The following is a 21,407-nucleotide window of genomic DNA, read 5'->3' as shown; positions in this document are numbered from 1 at the left end:
CTCTGCTGAAGTACTCCCCTCTTCCCCAGTGTATAGATTAGCATAAAATTTTCGAAACTCCTCTCTAACAAGGTCGGGATCAGTAACTAAATTGCCCTGACTATCTTGGATTTCCTTAATGTCGGCCATAGCTATGCGTTGTCTAGTTCTAACAGCAAGGATGTGACCAACTCTTTCACTCAGCTCGTATGAGTCTTGTTTATGCGCTAAGTACTTTTCTGCGGCTTTTGAACTAATGCCTTCAGTAGCGTCCCCTTTAAGAATCGTAATCCTAGCTAAATAGGTCTCTAAAGGAAGCCCCTGTATTATAGCTCTAGCAAGATTATCCTCCGCTGTCGATAGTCTAGTCCTTATATCCTCCAGATATCTTCTTTCTATTTTCCGTTTAGCCAGCACATAGCTCAATGTTTCTCCTCTGACCCCGGCCTTAAAACAATCCCAGACCACGCCAGGAGGGGCAGTATCTCTATTAATCTCCCAGTAGAGCTTAATCCATGATTCCATTCGTTTCTGGTAAGCGTCATCCCTTAGCAGCATACGCTCAAAGGTCCACTGAGCTTTTGTAACGCTTATCTGTGTAGTATTTAATGTTAAAACTAAAGGGCTGTGGTCTGAGATTATTCTAGGTTGTTTCTCAATTTTTACCTGAGTGATTAGGGAATTCGAAACTAGAAAGTAATCCAGCCTGACCAATACTTTATGCGGGGCCGAAAAATAGGTGCTTCCATCTTTAAAGGGATGCAGCTTTATCCATGGATCAGTAAGGGAGTTGTGCAAAACCATGTTAGATAGGGCTTTAAAAGATTTCCTCTTTCTCCCTAAATATCGCCCCCCGGGTTCTAGAAAAGAGCTATTTGGAGCATGGATATTAAAATCCCCACAGCATATAGCTGGTTCTGGCCACTGTGCGAGTTCGATGTCCAGAAACTGCCAGACATCAGGGTCATCTTCTGTAGAACCATATACTGTGGCTAAAGTCATCCGTATCCCCTTGAAACCCAGCTCTGCTATCACCCACCTGCCCCATAGGTCCTCTTTCTTCCGATGCACCACCACATCCCTTTTTCTTCCTAATATTGCTACGCCCCTTGTTCTAGTCCCTTGCTTACTAGCTGCTAGTACTTCATATCCCAGGTGCTTTAACAAATAAAGCTGTGTAACTTCAATGTGGGTTTCCTGGAGACAAACCAAGTCGAGCTGCAAAGAACTCAGCAACCCTGCCACTTTCATTCTTTTCTCATGATTATTCAGGCCACAAACATTTATTGAAGCAATCCTACAGGGCATTACAGGAGGTTGCTAAAATTCTTACCCCTAAACCGCCATACTATCAGCAACCAATACGTACATTGAGCTATCACTCCATGATACTGTCTCCTACACCCGCTTTGTGTGTACCCTGTTGCCCACAAAAATACGAAAAGCATAGAAAGATATCTGTGTGAAAAAATGTGCATTATCAAACCAACAAAAATACAAAATTTCACCCCAAAGTACTCCCCCCCCCCACCCAGCTCCCCTCCCCTCCCTTCCCTTCCCCCCCACCCACCCGCCCACCCGCCCTCCCCCAAACAGGCAAATAGGTCTGAGGACCTATATGTAGCCGTTTCTGAGCGGCTGTAGTCGAACCCCTCTCCCCTCTCCAGCTCTAAACTAGTGCTAGTTCCAGCTAACTAATACCCCCTGGGCCTGTGGATAGTGATTCTAAACACCAAAACTTACATTAAGAACCATCAAGTCCAGTAAAAATATTATGTTCCCTATTTTTTCAATTCGTCCAAGAACTGCTGGGCTTTGACCTCAGAAAAGAACATCCTAACTCTACCTTGAGTAATTACTTTCAGCTTGGCCGGGAACAATAAATAAGCTTCTGAATGTAGCGCCTGGAAATTTGGAATCAACTGCCTCAGCCTCCATCTCCGTTCAACCGTCACGTGGCAAAAATCCGGCCTAGCAAAAAATGTGACGCCGTCAAAGGATCTCTTATTATTAGGGCTTGCTTTTTCAATAATTTCCTGTCTAAGGAGAAAATTGCCAAAATAAACTAAAATAGCTCTTGGGTGACCCGTCTTTCCTCCACCATCTGCCGCATACCCCTTTTTTGGCATAAGAGGAAACCTGTGTGCCCTCTGGACCTCTCTGTCCCACTGCCACTGAGACTCCGGAAACGCCCCTCTAAGAAGATTCACCACAAATCGCATTATGTCTTGACCTTCGACCCCTTCAGCCACCCCCAGAATTCTGACATTGTTTCGCCTTTGGCGATTCTCAAAATCCTCCATTTTCCAATGCATATCCTCTGTCGCCTTCTCCTGAACTGATTTAAAAGTCTGCCAACTGCTACAGTCATCTTCAAGCTTACTCGTACGCTCCTCCACCTCCGTGACTCTACCAACCAGCTCGCTATACAGTTTATTAGTCTTCCTTAGCGAAGACTGGATCTTTTTTGCGTCTTGCCTCGCCTTGCGGCTAACGACTCTGGCTTCTGTTTGGATTTGTTTTAGCATATTAAACAGGGTGTCAAAAGGAGCATTATGATTCAGAGGTTCATTGCCATCATCCACCTGTCCTGCCTGAGAAACTCCTGGATAATCCCACAGTAATCCTCTCTCGGCTCCCCCAAGCGAGCCAGGGCGCTGAGTATTTACTTTTAACTTGACTTGCCTCTTCCTTGTAGTTGACTCGTTACCCACATTCTGGCCAGTATCACCCCCGGAGGAGCTGGAGTCAGATACTGAGACCTCTTCAGGATCGACATCTTCATCTTCCTCGTCTTCCTCATCCTCCTCCGTGAGGTCTTCGCTTGGCAAAACTGAATGCGAGTCCGAGTCTTCGTTAAGGGAAAAAAACTTCTCGCCATCCCCTGACCCCGCATCGCCTTTTCCCTTCAACGATGCCAGCCCCTTGCAATCTAGCAGCTGTGCCTCTGGTGTGAGGCACAAAGAGTTTCCACCGATGGGCAGCGGCACTTTCATGGTCTTCAAAGGGCCCTCAAAGGGATTAGTAGACTTAGATTTTCTCACCTCTGTTTCGAGTATAGTAATTGCCTCCATCATCTCCTGATCTGCACTCCGTGTCACCCCCAGAGTAGCTATGCCTGCCTGTGAAGCCTCGATGTTCGGGGGGGGAAGCACTTGCCAGTGTAGAGGCAGAGGCAGAGGCAGGCGTAGAAGCAGACTCTGTGCGAGTGGCTGACTGCTCCTGCACTCCGTCAGAATTACTGAGCTGCTGTTGCTTGGCAACTGGAGCGTCCGTAACTGACGCGGCTCCAGCGTCCTCGAGGACGCTCCCGAGCTCACCAAGATCGCTGCTGTGTTTGAGACTGCTGGATTCGTTTAGCGGTTGTATCCCTGGTGCAGCAGACTGGCCGGCGAATATTTCAGACAAGGTAGGTTGCCGGAGGGAAGTCTCTCTGTCTTTAGACTTAACTTTCCCTGATTCACCGAAGCTTCCTATCCCCTCGTCGTATTTTCCTGTCCTCAGCAACTTTGTATCTAGCAAGCCGCCAGATTCAGACGGGATAATCTTATCCGATAGCTCGGATTTTTTTTAAATCAGTTCTCTTTGAGCGCTGTGAGGGCAATGTCTTCCGAGTAGCCCCTAGCTCTCTGATATGTGCAGTTACCCCCGCTGCATCTTTCGGATCAGATATCTGGTCTTTTGTTTTTTCTCTTGCCTTATCCGCTTTGGCGATCCGAGGAGGCATATTGTCAGTGTTAATCTTCCGTAGTTTTACCTTTAAGCAGTACCTCCAGCACGCACTCCGGAGCCTCGCAAAGCTCTCCCTTAATCGAGTCAAATCCGATAGGTTTGACGCTTCGGTCAGAACCTGGGCCAGGGAATAAGAATGTGAATCTTTGTACCAAGTAATGAGAAACGCCATCAGGGTCCGGTTAGCCAGTGCATCATCATCCAATTTGCTACCAGGAGAGGGGATCAGTAGTGACTGCTCAGCTCAGCTCGCCCGCGGCCATCTTGCCTCTGTTGTTTTCCAGATACACAGACTTCAATAGTGAATCCCAGGCTACTCTAAAGACAATCATTGGTTCTATAGTGAAACCCAAGCTGCCCATCAGACAAGTGTCTTCTGTTACATCAAAACCTAGGCTGTGAGACTGTCAGCACTCTCCAGCAGAAGCACTTTCAGTGTATTAAAAGCACGATGTTTTATCCACAGCGAAGCACCGCAGCACAGGCATCTAAAGCAAAACAAAGGCTGTCTTCGCAACGTTCAGGCGTTACACAAGCAGCTTCCACGAAGCGAAGGCTGTCTGTCACAGGCTCAGTGCTCCACACAGTAAACAGAGGCTCCAGCATCTTTATAAAGACACAGACTTGTTATCGCTCTTCCACCTACAGCGCAGGACTGGCGGGCACTGTGCTAGACTACATTTGCCACATGCCAACCAGAGCACAATAACAGCGCTCAGTTTCATCACTAGGTCGCAACATCTTCGGCTGCCGATATATTCCCCTTAACGTCGCAGCAGGCAAAGAACCTATTCGAAAGGCTTGTACGTAGACAAGTGGAGTTGTACATGTGCCCACATACTATATTCCAACATGTAATAAAGTAACGTCCGAGTTCAGGTGCCCACACTCAAGCCATCGCGCTAACGTCGCGTACATCACTTCTCTAAGGAGAGATAACCATCTCAAATGGAATAACTAAATCTAACGTCACCTCTATACTGCAGCTCCCAAACTCACCCAAGGTTTACTGGTTTGCATTCTCAGCAGTCGGTTATATCCCTCTAACACCCCTCCCTCCAGACCACCTAACCCAGGAATTGAGCAGATGGACGGGTGGGTTTCTGCAGTCTCCGCAGTTTGTTGCAGAACACAGCTGCTTGCATTCAACGTCAATGATATATTTTGAAATGGAAAGGACCTCCGTTCCCAGCATAAGCATGTATAAGCTATCACCGTCGCACTGTACTCCGGTAACCGCACACAGGCTACAGTAAATCCACATAGGCTTCCCATGCCCCACCCAGGCCCGAAGCATGCTTTCTAGACCTCAGTTTTTGCTAATCCAGGTCACTTAGCAACAACAGACCACATAATGTATGGGGAATCCCTCCCCCTACAGCGACCTGGAATAATGGAGCGACAGCAGACAGCCCCCCTCCCCCACCGCACCCAGCCCTGTGGACGCCTTCTTACCGTAGACTGTCTCTTCCATTGCTGCAAGCGGCGAGGGTGTGGGTTAATGGTTCGAAACTGGACGCGGTTCTCTGGCGCGCGATGTCCGTTTATGTTTCAGGCACTTCGTACCTAATCACATATTCCCCACCGGCCACACAGGCCGCTCTGTCGTCCTCACCCAGACCATCTCTCGACCTCGCCTACGAGCTCACACACACGGCCCTTCCCAGCCGAACCGTCGCCCATCCCTAGCCGCACCCTTTTACACAAATTGCCAATTGAACGTTGCCTTGCACCGTCAGTCAGGCGAGAAGGACATCCCTAACCCCAATCAGTATGCGACTTTCTGAGGCCTTTGTCTTGCGCTTCCTTTATGAGGGCGTTCTTTGGCTAGTCGGTCCTCCAATCAGAGCAGGGTTGCGCATGAGGTAAAGAAGAACGATCCCTGACGCGAAATGTACTCTTAACTAATCGGAACGCTCTGCGTCACTTAAAAGGCCAATGAAAGACAGAGGGAGGAGGGCTAAACAGGCAAGAGAGTGATTGAAACCGGGACGTTGGGTGTTTTAAAAGCCTCGCACACAAAAATTACTTTTACTTTATTTGGTTCCATTGTTGCATTTATTTTGGCTTTATGCTCCGCTGTCTCGCGCCCACTTCCTAGCTATGCACTTAAAGAGTCTGTTCTTGTTGTTTCTTTTTTTTAAATACATTATTTTAGAATTTTTTCTTTTTAACTGTTATTAGGTTTAAACATAAATACTCAAATTCACCATGGCGCATGGTTCATAAGACGGTTCATAGTTTCAATTTAGTACCTTCACAGAGCAAACGGGAGCTAAATTTCCAATCATACATTCAAATAAACCCAATTCAGGCGAGAGACTCCCTATTGTTTGAGCCAAAAATTGATTTCTTTTGGCTGTCTCTTGCCTGAAACTACCTCTCCTTCAATAGAAACCAATGGGGAAAATACATTCTCACGATTCATTTTTTTTTAATTTCCCAGTTTAAAAAAAAAATAACATTCTTGTTAGGTGTAATCATTAGTGGGTAGCAGTGGTTTCAGGAAAATATTTGTCAAGATAGATAAATAAATGGGCTGGCAGAAGTTAGGTATTGTGAGGTGGTTGCAGGGATAGGGGTTTTAAAGAAGAAGAGATTTCCATCTATGAAATGAGGCATGAGCCATTTGCAGAATTATAATAAGAGGGATTAAGGTAGACAGGCGTTGGTCTGAGAGGAGGCTACACTAATGATGGAGCAAGGATTTGTAAAAGAAACTTGCTTGGATTTAATCCTCTCAAATAATATGTAACAATGTAATCAATCTGTTTTGTGAAATACTAAAACTGCAATAGATCACAAACTCGTAACTTGAATGTCCTAAAATGGCCGACAAAACGCGGGAATTCTATTGCATATGCGTCTACTGCATCTACGTAGTATGACTCTGTCGGTTTTTGTGGGAAACTTTTGCAGCTGCGCAATGGCACTAAAAATGGCCGCTTCGAACTCACATGCTAATGCATCTGCTACTGCTAAACTAAACCTCGTGCGCTCTATTAAACACTAATGCAAAGGATTTAAATAAGTAAATGGGAATAGAGTAGAGATAAGTGGTATAGAGCGAAATCATTTGTTTCTGTGTTCTAATGTGTCTTTTTCTGACTTTTTTAATAGTTCTTGTTTGGGCCTAGAGGGTGACTGGAATCCCTACCTCGTATAAACTGCGCGCATGCACATAGAGACTAGCCAGAAACAAAGATGGCTCCTGTGTCACTCAGCCAAGGTCATCTTGCATGAAAAAGGCTGAGAAGCTCAACTGATGACCCCTGCAAGAGCAACAATGTTGAATATAATTGTTTAACTTACTGAGTAATGTGAAATGCGTGTGGGAATAAAGCTATCGGAAAAGAAAATTAAGGGGCGGGATCATAAACAATGCTTCATGGAGAAAATGTTAAATTCTAAGTGGTGTGATGAACTCACCTCCTCATCCCAACCAATCAGAATAAGGGAAAACATAAGAATTGATACATGGGGGGTGGTACACGAATCAAGAACAGTATAATTGAGGTAAGATAGCTAGAGACCTTATCCGACTTGTCAGATCTGTCATTCTGACTTGTCACTGACCCAACGCGTATGCTGCTCCAGTTCTTGTCCGAGACGCTGTCTCAGACGCTGCTGCTGCCAGAAACTCTGTCCAAGAGTTTGAGATACTGATCGATAAAAAGAGATTGCGGAAAAGGAACACCTGAGGAGAGTAGTGCCAGTGAGGTGTGCAACGCTGGGGTTGTACTTTAGAAGAAGATATCCTTCCAGATCTGAATCTGCCTGTTTCTCTACCTGTGACCTGTTTTGGATATTCTATTCTGGCCCCCCATTTCGGAGTTGGGTTCATCTTGACCAATAGGTAAATATATTTAGAAAATCTGTCCTTTATGCCTATTCTCTCCTTTCCCCCCCATTCTTCCTTTTTAGGTACCCTCCTCATTAATCATTTGATTTTTGCTCTAAATTGTTTAGAGTATTTTGCCTCTTGAAATGATGGTGGTTACTGTAATTGAATTTTGACTCACAAATTAATTTAGATAAAGGTTTTTCAAAACTTCCGGAGTCTGTGGTTATTCAGAGTAAAGAGGTAAATGTCATTCTACCTTAAACTAACTCAGCAACCTGATTCATTGAAGAAGGAAACTATATTTATCGAGTTGGTAAGACTTGGTAAAGGTGAATAATAAAACTTACAGGTATATTTTACACGAAACTGATGTCAGCGGGCTTTACTAGCTTACTGTGTGAATGTGGTTTGGGCCCAGGTGAGTATTAGGAGTATGTGTGACCAGAGCTGGTGACCCACGCTCCATCACTAAGAAATAGAAGGCATGAAGAGGATGGAAGATAAGGAGAGGGCGACTGAATAAACAAGCATTTGCAATGCAATAGGTCTCGCATTTATAAGAGTTTGAGCTATTGGCATTGTAAAATTACAATGCCTTTTATTTATGTTTTGGTTTTAAAAAAAATAAAAGGCATTGTCATTTACAATGTCAGTAGCATAAACTCGCATAAAAGCAGTGTGTGGAGTGCAGCAGTGTGCGGCGTGCAGCAGTGTGAGGTGTGCAGCAGTGTGAGGCGTGCAGCAGTGTGAGGCGTGCAGCAGTGTGAGGCATGCAGCAGTGTGTGGCGTGCAGCAGTGTGTGGCGCGCAGCAGTGTGAGGTGTGAAGCAGTGTTTCGTGCTGCAGTGCTTCGTGTAGCAGTGTCAGGCGTGCAGCAGTGTGCGGCGTGCAGCAATGTGTAATGCAGCAGTGTGTAATGCAGCTGTGTGCGCAGCAGTGTGTGGTGTATGGTAGTGTGTGGCGTGCAGCAGTGTGCGGCGTTCAGCAGTGTGTGGCGTGCAGCAGTGTGTGGCGTGCAGCAGTGTGTGGCGTGGTTTGTAAACAAGAAGAAAAGCAGACATCGAAGGAAGGGTGGGAGGGAACGAGCATATGGGGTGTGAGTTATAACGAAAGTTAATTGTTGTAAGAGGGGATGCAGGAAGTGAGGCCGAGCGCGCGCTGGCGAAAGCAGTCTGCTGCTTTCAAGTCCGATGCCAGATGCCAGCTTCGCGCTTGAATGCCTGACATGCACTGGTCATAAACCGCATTCCTAAGGTCTTGTGCCCCTTACTAAAGCTCAGGATTTATTTGTCACGTTGGGGTGCGAAGCATACCAAGACCTTCTTGTATCATCCCTGCAGCAATGGTTTAGTGGAAAGATGTAAATGGGTCATTAAGGACAATGTGCAACTATCCTTTGCTGAAGAACTGGATTGGTGAAAGGAAGTTAAAGATTTGCTGTGGGCCATCATCACCACTCCCAATGCTATCATGGGGTTTTTCCTTTTACTCTCCTAAAGTGTTGTGTGCTTGCCACCAAATAGGTGTGTCCATGGATGGGTGGCTGTGTGTCAAATGAGATATTGTCATCAGTGAAAGATAAGCGTGAAGTGGTACAGAAGAAGTATTCTGGTATTACGGGGGGTTGAGGTACACACTCATTGTTAGTTAAACCGGGGGATGTGGTTAGGGTTTATTTACCTGGTGTTTTAATCAAAGGTCAGTCCAGGTTTCCGTACCCAAAGAAGGTCATTCACGTCGAGGATCGTGTAGTCATGCTTGAGGGTGGCAAGTGGTGGAATAAAGAGAAGTTGTGTCTTCCGAGGTTTGGTGGTTGTCATGCTGTGGTGAGATCGGGCGTTGAGGCTGTGAGTAATGATGATTCGGGAAACTTTGAATCTCGTGATGTGAGAAAGATGAGAACACCAAGGGAGAGGAAACCTCCCGTCAAACTACGCAACTGTGTTTAATGTTTTGCCTTTCTCAAACTGGGTGGATTTTCATTACGTATCCATGTATTTTAGTGTCCTTTTGCATTGCATTATTATGAGGATGTGGGGTTTATTTTATTTTGGTGGAAATTGTTTTATGTTGCATGGGGGAAGAAGTGATGGGTATAGTTCTTTAAGGGAGTAGAATGTAGTATGGAATTAGAATGCAGAAGGTGTTTCTGGCTGAACTGACTGGCAGTGTTGCTGTGTCTGCTGCTCGGCCGGTCGCATTCTTCAGACTAGAAACAGAATTAAAAGCTCTTACCATCGTGGTCTTGTGCTCTTTCCGAGATCTCTTCACTAGTGTTCAGGTAAAGCGCTGTCTTGTCCTTTGGCGAAGTTTGCGCTATATAAACCTGAAAAAAGTGAAAAAAATAAATTATTTGGGGTTGACGTATATGTAAAGCCAGTGTGGCACAATGGTACATCATTTGTGTGGAGGTAAAGTGTGTTTGCTGTGTACAGTGCCTGTGACAGGACGATTGACCCAAACGGGTATGCATATCTTTCAACATGAGAAAAGTAACGAAAGAGAAGATTTGCATCTAACACAGATGAGAAACCACGATTCCGATGTAATGATCTGGTGGAAGTGGCCCAGTGGTAAAACTGGGCCATAGACTTGTGTGAGGACGCAGGGACTTCGCACTGTGCCAGAATAAATCACTATACCTTCTAATGAAGCACACAATGAAAACAGAAACGCCTCAAAGCCTCTCAGTACTCTTCCAGGCACTGCAACTGCGTGACAGATATTTTATCTCTGTTTTGACCAAGATCACACAAGTTAATAAAGTGGAGAAGCTAGGATTGAAACCGCTCTTAGTTCTGTTTCTTGGCTGCTAAACTAACTTGCCTTCCAAGGAAACCTCCGAAAAAGAATCATTGCCAACCCAGAACCATGAGTATTCTAGGCACTTTTCCTTTCTGTAAATTCTGACACCATGAATCTGCTGTGTTCATCTGTGAGCCCTCACTGTCACAATCCAGAGTCTGTAAAACACATGGCAACAGCAGAACGGCTGATTTTCAATGCTCCGAAAACGTTTCCAAGTGCCACCCGCCAGATCAGCCTCATGTGAGTTTTGTTTCTGTTGTGTCGCTGCTCAGTGCGCGCACCTTGGCAGGGGGCCAACGTATTATCTGACAAACAAGCACGTGAGAGAGAGAGCATGTGTGCAGAGGAGTCCAGGCAAGGTTTGTTTTATTTGCCTACAAAAAAGCCACAAGGCATTCATTGGCTGCTGGTAATTATCCAATTTCTAAAACCATTTACCACCTCCCTTTTTAACAAATGCTTTCTTAAAAATCTATGAAAAATACATTTCACCAAAGGGGACTCTCTGGAAAGAAAACAAGAATGAGGTGCAAAAGTGAAAGCAGGCTGGCTGGCGATTGGTGTGCGATGTGCGCGCACCATGACGAGAGAGAAAAGCCATATGGCGCCTCTGCTCGTCATTGTGCGCGTAACCGCACGCCCATCGCCAGTGCATGCGCCAGTGGGCTGAAGCGCTTCCCCAAAAGTGGATTGCATCGCGGCACGATGCACGTGATTGTGCGCGTGCTCGCCATGCAATCCACTTTTTTTTCTGCTATGAGAAGCCTTAATGGTAGTGCTCCATGTTTTCAGGCCTCGCCCTTTACAATCATTATATCAAGTGACTGATAGCCCCATGTATTAAGCCCAAGTTACAAATACAGCTGTGCGTCAAGAAGTTAACAGGGTGAGCCGAGGCAGAGCCGGGTTGGGCCAAGCTGGTCTGGCTTGACTCTAAGAGTCCTTGCACAAGCAAAGCCAGTAAACATTTGACATGTATCTTGTGCAACAAACATAATGTAAAATATGATGCAGTCCCTTCTAAACTCAAAAGTGTTTTTCTTCAACATGCAAAAGCATTTCACCTTAGTACATCAGATTATATCACTGCATAGACAGATATTTTTTATAAAGTGGTAGTTTTTAAACATGTCTAATGCGGACCCTAACATGGCATATACTGCCTTTTCTACCTGGATCAGACAGCCCTTGGACGAGCTAGTCCCGGAAAAATGGCAACCATCCCGTAAATCTAGCTACAGCCCCTGGTATACCGAAGAACTTGCCGTATTGCGAAAGGACTGCAAAAAACTTGAACGCACTTGGAGAAGGGACTACGACTTGATGGCTAAAGAAAAATATCGTTTGGCCATTAAGAACTACCAAAAAAGGATCCAGGTGGTCCGAGCCACTTTCTATGCGTCACAACTTGCAGGCAGTGGGAATAAGGCTAAATGTATATTTTCCTTAGTTGCCTCATTAACGACAGCTCCTACGGAGCCTTTTATTTCATCCAACAAGCAATGTGATGATTTAGCGGCATATTTCATTTCCAAAGTGGAAAGGATTTATAAACAATTTCCCGCGTCAATACAATCTACTGATTCGGTAAATTTGGAAATTTGAAAATTTAGGCATTAAACATTTGACTGTTGCTCTTTACAGCCCACAAGGTAATGGGATGGTAGAAAGGGTAAATAGAATGATTAAGGAAACTATCCAACTTGCGTCTGTGCAAGGGGATAACATAATTGAGGCTATCCAAGATAGACTTTGGAGTTATCACAACACTCCTCATTCTGTCACTGGTACTCCACCTTTTGTTCTTCTCAAGGGACGTTTTGGCTCGTCTAAGTTGTCTCCTTTCTGGGTTTTGGAACAAACAAATTCTTCTGGTAATTTACCAGACATCAACCGTGTCCGTCATTCAGTAGAAATGGCACAATCTAAAATGAAAAGGGTTTATGATGCAAATAAAAAGGTCACAGAACTCCATTTTCAGTCGGGAGATCTAGTTAAAGTTAGAAGACCTTTTGGTTCTAAAAAGGCCAAGTCTAAGTTTTTTCCTACTACCCGCATTGTTAAAGTTTCCAAGAATGCAGTTTTGGTTGAAAATGGGAAATGGTGGAGTAAAAGGAATGTGGTTTTAATAAAGAATAATGTTCAGCATGACCTTAATGGGGAGAATGATATCAATGAACATTTTTCTTCTAATCTACATTTTTCAAAGAGTTCCGTTGGGCAAAGCTGTATAACCAGAAATGACAATGTTGTTACTCATGATGTGGATGTTGGTGAACACATTTGTGAAAATAATGATTCAGATGTTCTGTTTACTGGAAGGGAGGAGAGTTTAGAGCTTCCACATGGAGCTCAAGAAATTAGAGGTAGCTCAAGAGTTATTCGTCTCCCTCATTATTTGAAAGACTATGTATTACATTGATGTTTTTTGTAAGCCCAATTTGTTGTTTAGTTATCATTTCAGGTTATATGGCAATTGTTTGTTTGCATCCACCATTTATGGGGTTTTATGTATCATTCCTGTTATTTCTTTAGAGTTTTTATTTTGATTCATTTTCACTGTATTTGGGATCATTTTGTGTTTGATGTTTAAGGGGGAAGATGTGTTGTATTCCATGTTTGGAATACTCTTGTGTTCTGTGCTTCAGGTTCGAGCGTTCAGGTTCGGAGATAGGCAGTTGATGGATATCTCCGGACCTGAGTGCCACGTTCTTCCTGAGGCTGCGTGTTTGGCAAATAAAGAACCTCACTTCTTCATCATCACTAAAATTCCTGTGGTATTTTATATACTGAACCGGATTTAACACAACGGCCTGCTTATTGGATAAATTGCCGCTGATCGTGCCTGCCCAGCTGGAGGCACTCTGTTTTCAAATAAAATCTGGTTCTCCCCTTGATCCGCTTAGGCCAGGTCATTTTCTTAAGCTTCTTCCTACAATTCAGGGCCCTCTGTGTGACATCTTAAATGCTTCATTGACCACAGGAATCGTGCCCACTGCTTGGAAGATAGCCAAAGTCCTGCCTTTAATAAAGAAACCCAACTTAGATCCAGATCGTCCTGAGAACTATAGGCCTATCTCCCGCCTACCTTGGGCATCGAAGATTCTGGAGACATATGTCAATGCCACGCTCTCCAACTTTCTGTCCTCTAATAACATCTTGGATCCCTCGCAAAATGGCTTTCGCCCCGGTCACAGCACTGATTCAGCACTGTTGGCCGTGACAGAACATCTTTGGGCATCTTTGGATAATGGGCACACTGTGGCATTAATCCTGCTAGACTTGAGTGCCGCATTTGACACCGTGTCCCATGCCATTTTTCTGAGACGATTAGAGGAGGTTGGGATCAATGGCTTGGCCTTACGCTGGCTGGCATCCTTCCTAGAGGATAGGACTTTCGAGGTTTCTGTACCCCCGTTTTCTTCAGGGACTTTCAAGGTGAGACAAGGTGTACCTCAGGGCTCATCTTTGACCCCTTTGCTTTTTAATATCTACGTGCTGCCACTGGCTCTTCTCGCAAAGAGCCATGGTTTGACCCTTGTCTCTTATGCTGACGATACACAGTTGGTGGTAGCCCTGTCTAGCAATACCGTTAGGGGTAATAGCCTAGACGCCGCCCGCTTCTGCACCAATTTGGCAGCAGTGGCGGACTGGCTTACCATCAACTGTTTGCAGCTAAACGCTGACAAAACGGAAATTCTGCTGACGGGGAAAGACCAGGGTCTTTGGAGTAATGATTGGTGGCCCCAGAGCCTTGGACATGCACCCCCTCCAAAGACGGTGGTGAAAAACCTCGGTGTTTGGGTAGATAGCAATCTTAACTACCAAACCCAGACTAAGAAGGTGGCTGGCACATGTTTTGGGCTGCTTAGGAGCTTTAAGTCTATTTTTAAATTCTTTGATGCCCCTACTAGACAGCTGATTATTCAAGCCACAATCCTGTCACGGCTGGACTATGCTTCGACTCTCTATTTGGGGGCCAATAAGGTTGAGGTCCACAGGTTACAGAGAGTCCAGACCGCTGCGGCTAGAATGTTGCTAGGTCTACGTAGATCTAGCTCTGCCTCGAATGCAATTCGAAGACTACACTGGTTGCCTATGGAAAGACGTATAGAGTTCAAGGCACTTTGTGTGGTCTTCAAGGCATGGAAGCTGGCTTCTCCACAGATATTAACAGACCTGATCCAGCCTTATGAGCCCACGCGCCAACTTCGATCCTCTAGCCAAAACCTGTTGAAGGTGCCACGGGTTAAGAAAACCAGGGCAGGCGGTAGATCTTTTAGGTATAAGGCAGCCAGGTTGTGGAATTCTCTCCCAGCATTTATTCGTGGTCTAAGGGATTATCTGCCTTTCAGGAAGGCCCTTAAGACCCATCTCTTCCCCAAAGTCTAATCTGTGTTGGAAGGTGTCTTGAGGGCTTAGTCCTTGTCAGGAGCGCCGGGACGCCCCTTTGTTGGGGCAGCTGTTGTACTATATAAATTGTTATAACATAACATAACATAACATTAATGGCTCTTCCCCAACAGTAATGCCGGCAGTGAACTAAGACGCAAATCTGCGGTGATATAAACCCTCAACATGGTCTAGATTACCTTTATAGATGGAAAAATATTATATATTATATTCTATTAAATAAAACATAAGAGGTGCTTGTACAGCACACATCTTGAACTTGAGCATTTAAAAGTGTTCTTATATGTGATTATACAAAATGAGACTCTGTGAAATAAACTGTCTAGGATCACAGAATTTGGACGAGCAGGGAAGCTGGTACTGATTTCATTTATCTGCTTTCACATTTTGAAATTTAGTCACCAGATGGATATCCCTGTCTATCTCCCCCTCTGCTGTATTATATCAAAGGTACCTGATTTTTCTTTTATTCTTGGTGCACATCAAGAAAAACTGACAGACATCGCATATCTGACTCAGGACCCCAGACTACCAAGCCAAGAATGCATTTATTTGGGCGGGGAGGGTCACATCCCAAACGCACCTGGTGAACTTAGAAACACTAATAGCTCCACCCCACAACAATTAGTGAACTAAAAGGCATGTCAGTAGTCATGTAAACCCTAAACGTGGCCCAGATTCTTATGATAGATGGAGCAACATTAAAGTCCATTAAATCAAACATAAGAGGTGCTTGTATAGCGCACGCACTGAACTGAAGAATTTAAAAGTGCTCCCACCTGCAAATTTATAGAAAAAGGAGGATCTGTGAATTAAAATGTTTACCTAGGATCACAAAATTTGGACAAGCAGGTAAGCTGGTATTGATTCCAGGATTTTTGGTTTCACATTTTGCAATTCAGCCACCAGATGTACATCTCTGTCTGTCTGTCTGTCTCTCTCTCTCTCTTTCTCTCTCTCTCTCCCTCTCTCTGTCTCCTTCTCTCTCTACCTCTCCTGTTTCACATAAAGGTTACTGTTTTGTCTTTTGTGCGTGGAGCATGATGAGAAAAAACATCACAGATATAGCAGAACCGGCTCAGGGGACCCAGACCCGACTACAAAGGCAAAAATGAATTTATTTGGGGCGTGTCATACCACGAACAACCCCCTGAAGCTACACAACTGAGGATGGAAATAAATCAGAAGTAAGTTATGGTAAATGTTTAATGCAGGGTTTTAAGATTATAGTGGGAGGAAGCTTTCTGAAATAGCCAGCAATCTGAGGATGTATGCTGTAGAAAGAAACATTATATATATAGTTCTCCACGTCCACGGCAGGCAGCTTAAACATATGAGCCTGAGTGAACAGATCATTTTAAAGAGCCTGAGCCTGCTATCTGCCAAGCCTAGGGCAGCCATTTTAAACCTAGTTTAGACTATCCCAAGCTTGGTATAGGGTCTATCTACTACCAAGGGAAGGTGGCGGAGATGCTGTCTTTAGATAAGTCTCATTTAACGATCTTCCATCACTATTCTGCATGAAAGATTGTGTCACTCACTTATTAATGAGTTATTTGGTAATGACTGAGAACGAGACCTCAAATCTCTGTTACTCAACAATCTCTTCAGCTAGATCATGCGATGACTTACGCCTCCCAAAGACTCAACTCTCTTGGACAATTCCAGTCGGAATTTTGCAATGCTGACTCAAAGTCTTACCTCTTCCCCAGTACCCAATTACTTGATTGATTCATATTACTGTGCTCTCACTATGTCTACTTTAATGCTCTGTTCTCCTATATTTTTCTATATGACCGCATGTGATTCCCATTTACCTCTCATCAAGAACTCGTGTAAACGTATTCCCTAAACATGTAAAGAACTCTATTACCTTTGGGTCTAGCCAGAGCTATATAAAAGTAAAAGAGAAAAAATAAATAAAGATTGAGGAGGAGGCTATTATGTGTAGCGGCAGGTCATTCCAAGCTTTAGAAGCAATGTAGGCGAAGGCTTGAATGCCGTATCTGGTTTTCAATGTCTGTTGGATGTGTTCAGATGTTGGATGTGTCCAGACAAGCAGAGGTGCCTGGAAGGTTTGTGAAAGCAGATGAGATTGTTGAGGTACACTGGGCCAGTGTTATGTAGTGCCTTGAAAATGTGAATGAGAAGTTAGAATTGTGCTCTTTTATTCATGGGGTGCCAGTGGAACTTCTTCAGGTGTGGGGTGATGTGAGTCCATCAAGGGAGATTGAGAGATATTCTGGCAGCCGAGTTCTGAATGGTCTTCAGCCTTCTCATGAGTTTTTTGTTGATCCTAGTATAGAGGGTATTCCAGTGTCAAGCTTGCTTATGACAAGGGCTTGTGTAACAGTTTGGGTGCTGATTGGGAATCATTTGAAAATCTTAAACAGCATCTTTCGGTTATGAAAGCATGAAGCAGTGATGGCGTTGACTTGTATGGTCATGTCGAGTTTGTTGTCGACGTTGATCCTGAGGCTATTGGCGTGGGTGGTGGGACTGGATGTCGGTGCAAGCTCTTTTGGCCATCAGGTGGAGTCCCACATTGTAATGCTGTTCCTGAAGATCACAATTTCAGTCTTGACAGTGTTCAGCTTCAGAGGGTTGATCTTCATCCTGTGAACAATGTTAGTCATGATGGCATTGAACTTGATCCGGGTACTGGGCGCTTTGTTCGGGAAGGAGAGAATGAGTCGAGTGTCGTCAGCGTAGGAGAGGACATTGATGTCATTAGAGTGGATGATGCTGGCTAGAGAGAACATATAGGCTTTGAAGAGATTCGGCCTCAGGGAGGATCCTTGTGGAACTCTGCAAATTAGGTCACAGGAGTCCAAGGTGTATGGTACCAGGCTGACTGACTGGGTCTTTCCAGAATAGAAGGAGCGGATCCATTGAAGCATGTGTACTTGAATTCCAATGTTGTGTAGGTGTGGGATGAGCATGGGGTGGGAAACTGTCAAACGCTGCAGAGAGAACCAGGAGGATGAGGGCCAGCATGTCTTCTCTATCCAGAGTCAAGCGGATGTAATCTGTGGTGGTGATGACAACAGTTTCTGTGCTGCGGTTGGGTCTGAAACCAGACTGAGTTGTGTGGAGGAGTTTGTGGTCGACCTTGAATGGGAATGGTAGCAGGGAGATTAGTCTGTAGTTGGCAGCGTTAAAGGCTCCACTGAGGATTTCTTCACCAATGGGAGGTCAGTTGCATGTTTCCAAGCGTCCAGGAAGGTCTTAAAAGAGGTGGAGGAGCTCGGAATGGGTGTTAGCATGGCGCAGAGGTTGCAGTCCTCTGAAGTAGGCGTGGTGGGGCAGGGGTCCAATGGGACCCCTGAGTGGATGGACTTCATGGTGGCAGTGGTTTCCTCTGTGGTGAAGATGGCTCATGTGGTTAGCATTGGTTCTTTGGATAAGATCGGGAGACATTTGGCAAAGTCAGTTGGGTTAGGTCGTGGGTTAAAATTGCTGTAATTGACAGTGATTTTGTTGCTAAAGAATTGAGAGAGATTTTTGCAGAGGTCCTGAGAGAGTGTGATTGAGTTGGGGGCGGCCGCTGGTGAAGAGAAATCTTTCACAATGGAGAAGATTTATTTGCTTCTTTTGGTGCTGGCATCAATGTGATCCACCAGCGCAGCACGCTTGATGGTCCGGATCATGTGTTGGTAGCGCCTCAGGGAGGATTTCAACGTGCTACTATCTGTATTGTCCTGGCTCATTCTCCATTTATGCTCCAGTTCTTTTCTAGGGTGCTGTTGAAGTAAAAGTTGATCCCAACACTTGAAGTACCCAGTTAGTGCAACACCCTGAGCTCCAGGTAATTTGCCAGAATTACTGGAGCGTTAAACAATGGTAAGAGAATGATTGTGGTAGTCAAGATGATGTGGCCACGGTGGTTCTAACTGAATGACCAAGTTCCAGGATTCAAGATTGTTGGAAGCTATCATGAAGGGACTGAGGTCTGGGAGGAATGGCTGGCTCCCAGCTACCAAGCAAAGGTGTCTGTGCTACTCTTGTCGCAGGCAGTGGTGCATTGGACGCAGAGACTGCGCTGACGGGAGACCCAGCTCTCTCTTCAGACGAATTGAAGCCAAGCAGGAGGGGTTGTGTTTTAAAGCAGTATTTATAGCATGTCATGCATGTGTTATTCTGGAGCCTTCTAGAAGATTACTAAGTAATTCCTGTCAATTAGAGGGATGTTTCTGTCAGGAGACTGGGGCAGGAAATAGAAGGATGAGTAAACGAACACATTAGGCACTGGATCCATCCTAAAAAATACTGTTTCCTTTCAAATAGATGGCTGTACCGGGCACAAAACTGGGTCAGCCAATGGAGGCCTTTAATTAGATGGCAGGGCAGTTGAACAAATAAACAACAAGCATACATATCAGGCAACTTTGAGGTCAGCAGAAAACCCAGGCCTTTAACTAATCAACACTATATCTTAGGGCAGTTGAACAAATAACAAACAAGCATACAAGGAAACCTTGGGGTCAGCAGGAAGGCAGGCTTTTAACTAATCAGCACCACGTGTTTGTTCAAACAAAAAAAATCAAAGTCTAAGCATTTGCTCTTAGGTAAACATATATTTAGTGCATAGCAGAGTACATGGCACCTGATGATAAAAGAGAACAAAGCACAAAGGCAGACTGAGCATTATTATTTCTCCCCCCCCTCCAAAGGCCGACTGACTGAGTGTGGCTTATCCTTATCTCTTATTGAGTCTAATATTTTGTGGCCCTCATATTCAATATGTTTGGCAAGCATCATAGGAGGGAGATGTGGTTCGGTCTGAGTACCTGATCAGTAGGGTTTAAGAAGGGACACATGAAAGACCGGATAGATTTGGTAATCGCCGGGCAAGATGTGTTTCATGGTTACCGAACTGATGTTTTGTTAAATTGGGTAAGGACCTATATAGTGGGGTTGGAGTTTTCGTGGTCCTTCTAATTGCAGGTTCTTGGTGGCCAGACAGACTAAATCACTGACTGCGCTGCCTGGTTCTTGTTTAGTTGATCAGCTTGCATTTTTATAGTGTTTTTATATTTGAGTAAGTGTTCTTTCACTTTCACCCTGTTCCAAATATTAATCAGCCTGGTATGGTGTGCCCGTACAGTGGGAATCAGCTCATGCTTTTTTGTAGTATCAATGGAATTCCTCTAGGATGGTACTCAAAGTTACACAAGAAAGGGGAGACCCCAGTAGCGGAGTGCGTACTGTTGTATACAAACTGGTCAATACTGAGGGCATGGACCCAATCACTGGTGTAGGTAGATAGCAAACATAGTAGAGATTGTCCCAAGGACTGATTAGTCCTTTCAGTGTGCCTGATCATTTTGGACTGATAGGTGGAGAGTAATCTTAGGTTTATGCTGAGTGTTGAACACAACTCTCTGCAAAACGTGGAAACAAATTGAGGTTCTCAATCCAAAATCATCACTGAGGGAAGTCCATTTAAGGGGACTATGGGCCTCATGTAGGAAGCCAAATACCGGTCGGTAACGGCCGATTTTCGGTAATTATACCGTTACCGACCGGTATTTTGGCTTTTGAGATGTAGGGGGAGAATATCTGTATTCGCAATTTACCGAATCGGTAAAATTACCGATTCGGTAATTTTACCGATTCGGTAAATTCCGAATACAGAAATGAGATGTAGGGGGACTGTGTGGTGTGTGTGGAGATTCGTTATTTACCACCAACTAATAGTTGGTGGTAAATGACGAATATGTGTGTAAATGCATTATTTTGCCCTTAGATGTGTGCAATGTGGCAGACACACATGCCCTCAGGGCATGTATGTGTGCCACATGTGCGCACATGGCCGAATCAGGGGTGCAACAGGGTGTCAATGTGACACCCTGCCACCCTTGCATGTGCTCCCCCATTACCGAATCGGTATTTACCGATTCGGTAATGAGGCATACCTTCCCATCAATGGGAAGGTATGCCTCATTACCGAATCGGTAAATACCGATTCGGTAATTACCGAATTTTTCCGAATCGGTAATATTTACCGACTAATTACCTACATAGCATTTACCACTTCATAAATACCGAATCGGTATGATTCGGTATTTATGAAGTGGTAAATGCCAGCCCACCTACATAAGGCCCTATATGTTTAAGTAAGACATCAGCCAACTCCATAGCAGTAGAACGTTTTGTCGAACAGACAAAATGGGACATTTTTAAACAGATCTACCACCACCACCCAGATAGTGTTGTATCCTTTGGTGGATGGGAGATCTGTCACAAAATCCATGCTGAAGGTGTGCCACATGGATTGCGGAATGGGCATTGCTTAAAAGAGACCTGTAGTATAAGAGGAGCTTGATTAGTTATGGGCACAAGTTGGTTAAGGCTGGACAAATATTGTGATATCGTTGGACACAGTTTCCCACCAGAACCATCACAGGCAGGTTTTTTTTCCACAGGATGTCCTGCCAAGGGAGTTGAATGACATGAATTAAGCAATATCTTCTTTAGCTCTTGCATGGGGATATATAGTAACTGCTCATGGTAGAAACACTCCTCCTTTATACTGTCATTGGGTTTCACTAACCATCCTTGTGAGTCTCGGGTTTCTGTGGCTTTTACTACTTTTTGCAAAAACTCTTCGAAACTGCAGGATCGTATGA

General features: G+C 44.7%; 1 protein-coding gene across 2 annotated transcripts in view; it reads right to left on the bottom strand.

Annotated features, from left to right (window-relative positions):
* The window catches only part of CYTH2 (cytohesin 2), a 222,662-nt gene extending 217,254 nt beyond the window's left edge, over positions 1 to 5,408 (bottom strand). The window contains exon 1 of one of the 2 annotated variants that reach the window (XM_085616447.1): positions 5,167 to 5,408. In XM_085616447.1, the coding sequence (XP_085472573.1) occupies positions 5,167 to 5,185 (19 nt within the window). In that variant the 5' untranslated portion in view covers positions 5,186 to 5,408. The remainder of the gene's footprint in view (positions 1 to 5,166) is intronic. The other variant, XM_085616448.1, reaches the window with a different exon arrangement.
* Between the last annotated feature and the right edge of the window lie 15,999 nt (positions 5,409 to 21,407).

Source organism: Triturus cristatus, chromosome 7 (assembly GCF_964204655.1).
Source record: "Triturus cristatus chromosome 7, aTriCri1.1, whole genome shotgun sequence".
Taxonomy (NCBI): domain Eukaryota; kingdom Metazoa; phylum Chordata; class Amphibia; order Caudata; family Salamandridae; genus Triturus; species Triturus cristatus.
Note: the sequence above shows the minus strand (reverse complement) of the source record. Positions and strands in the feature narration are given on the sequence as shown.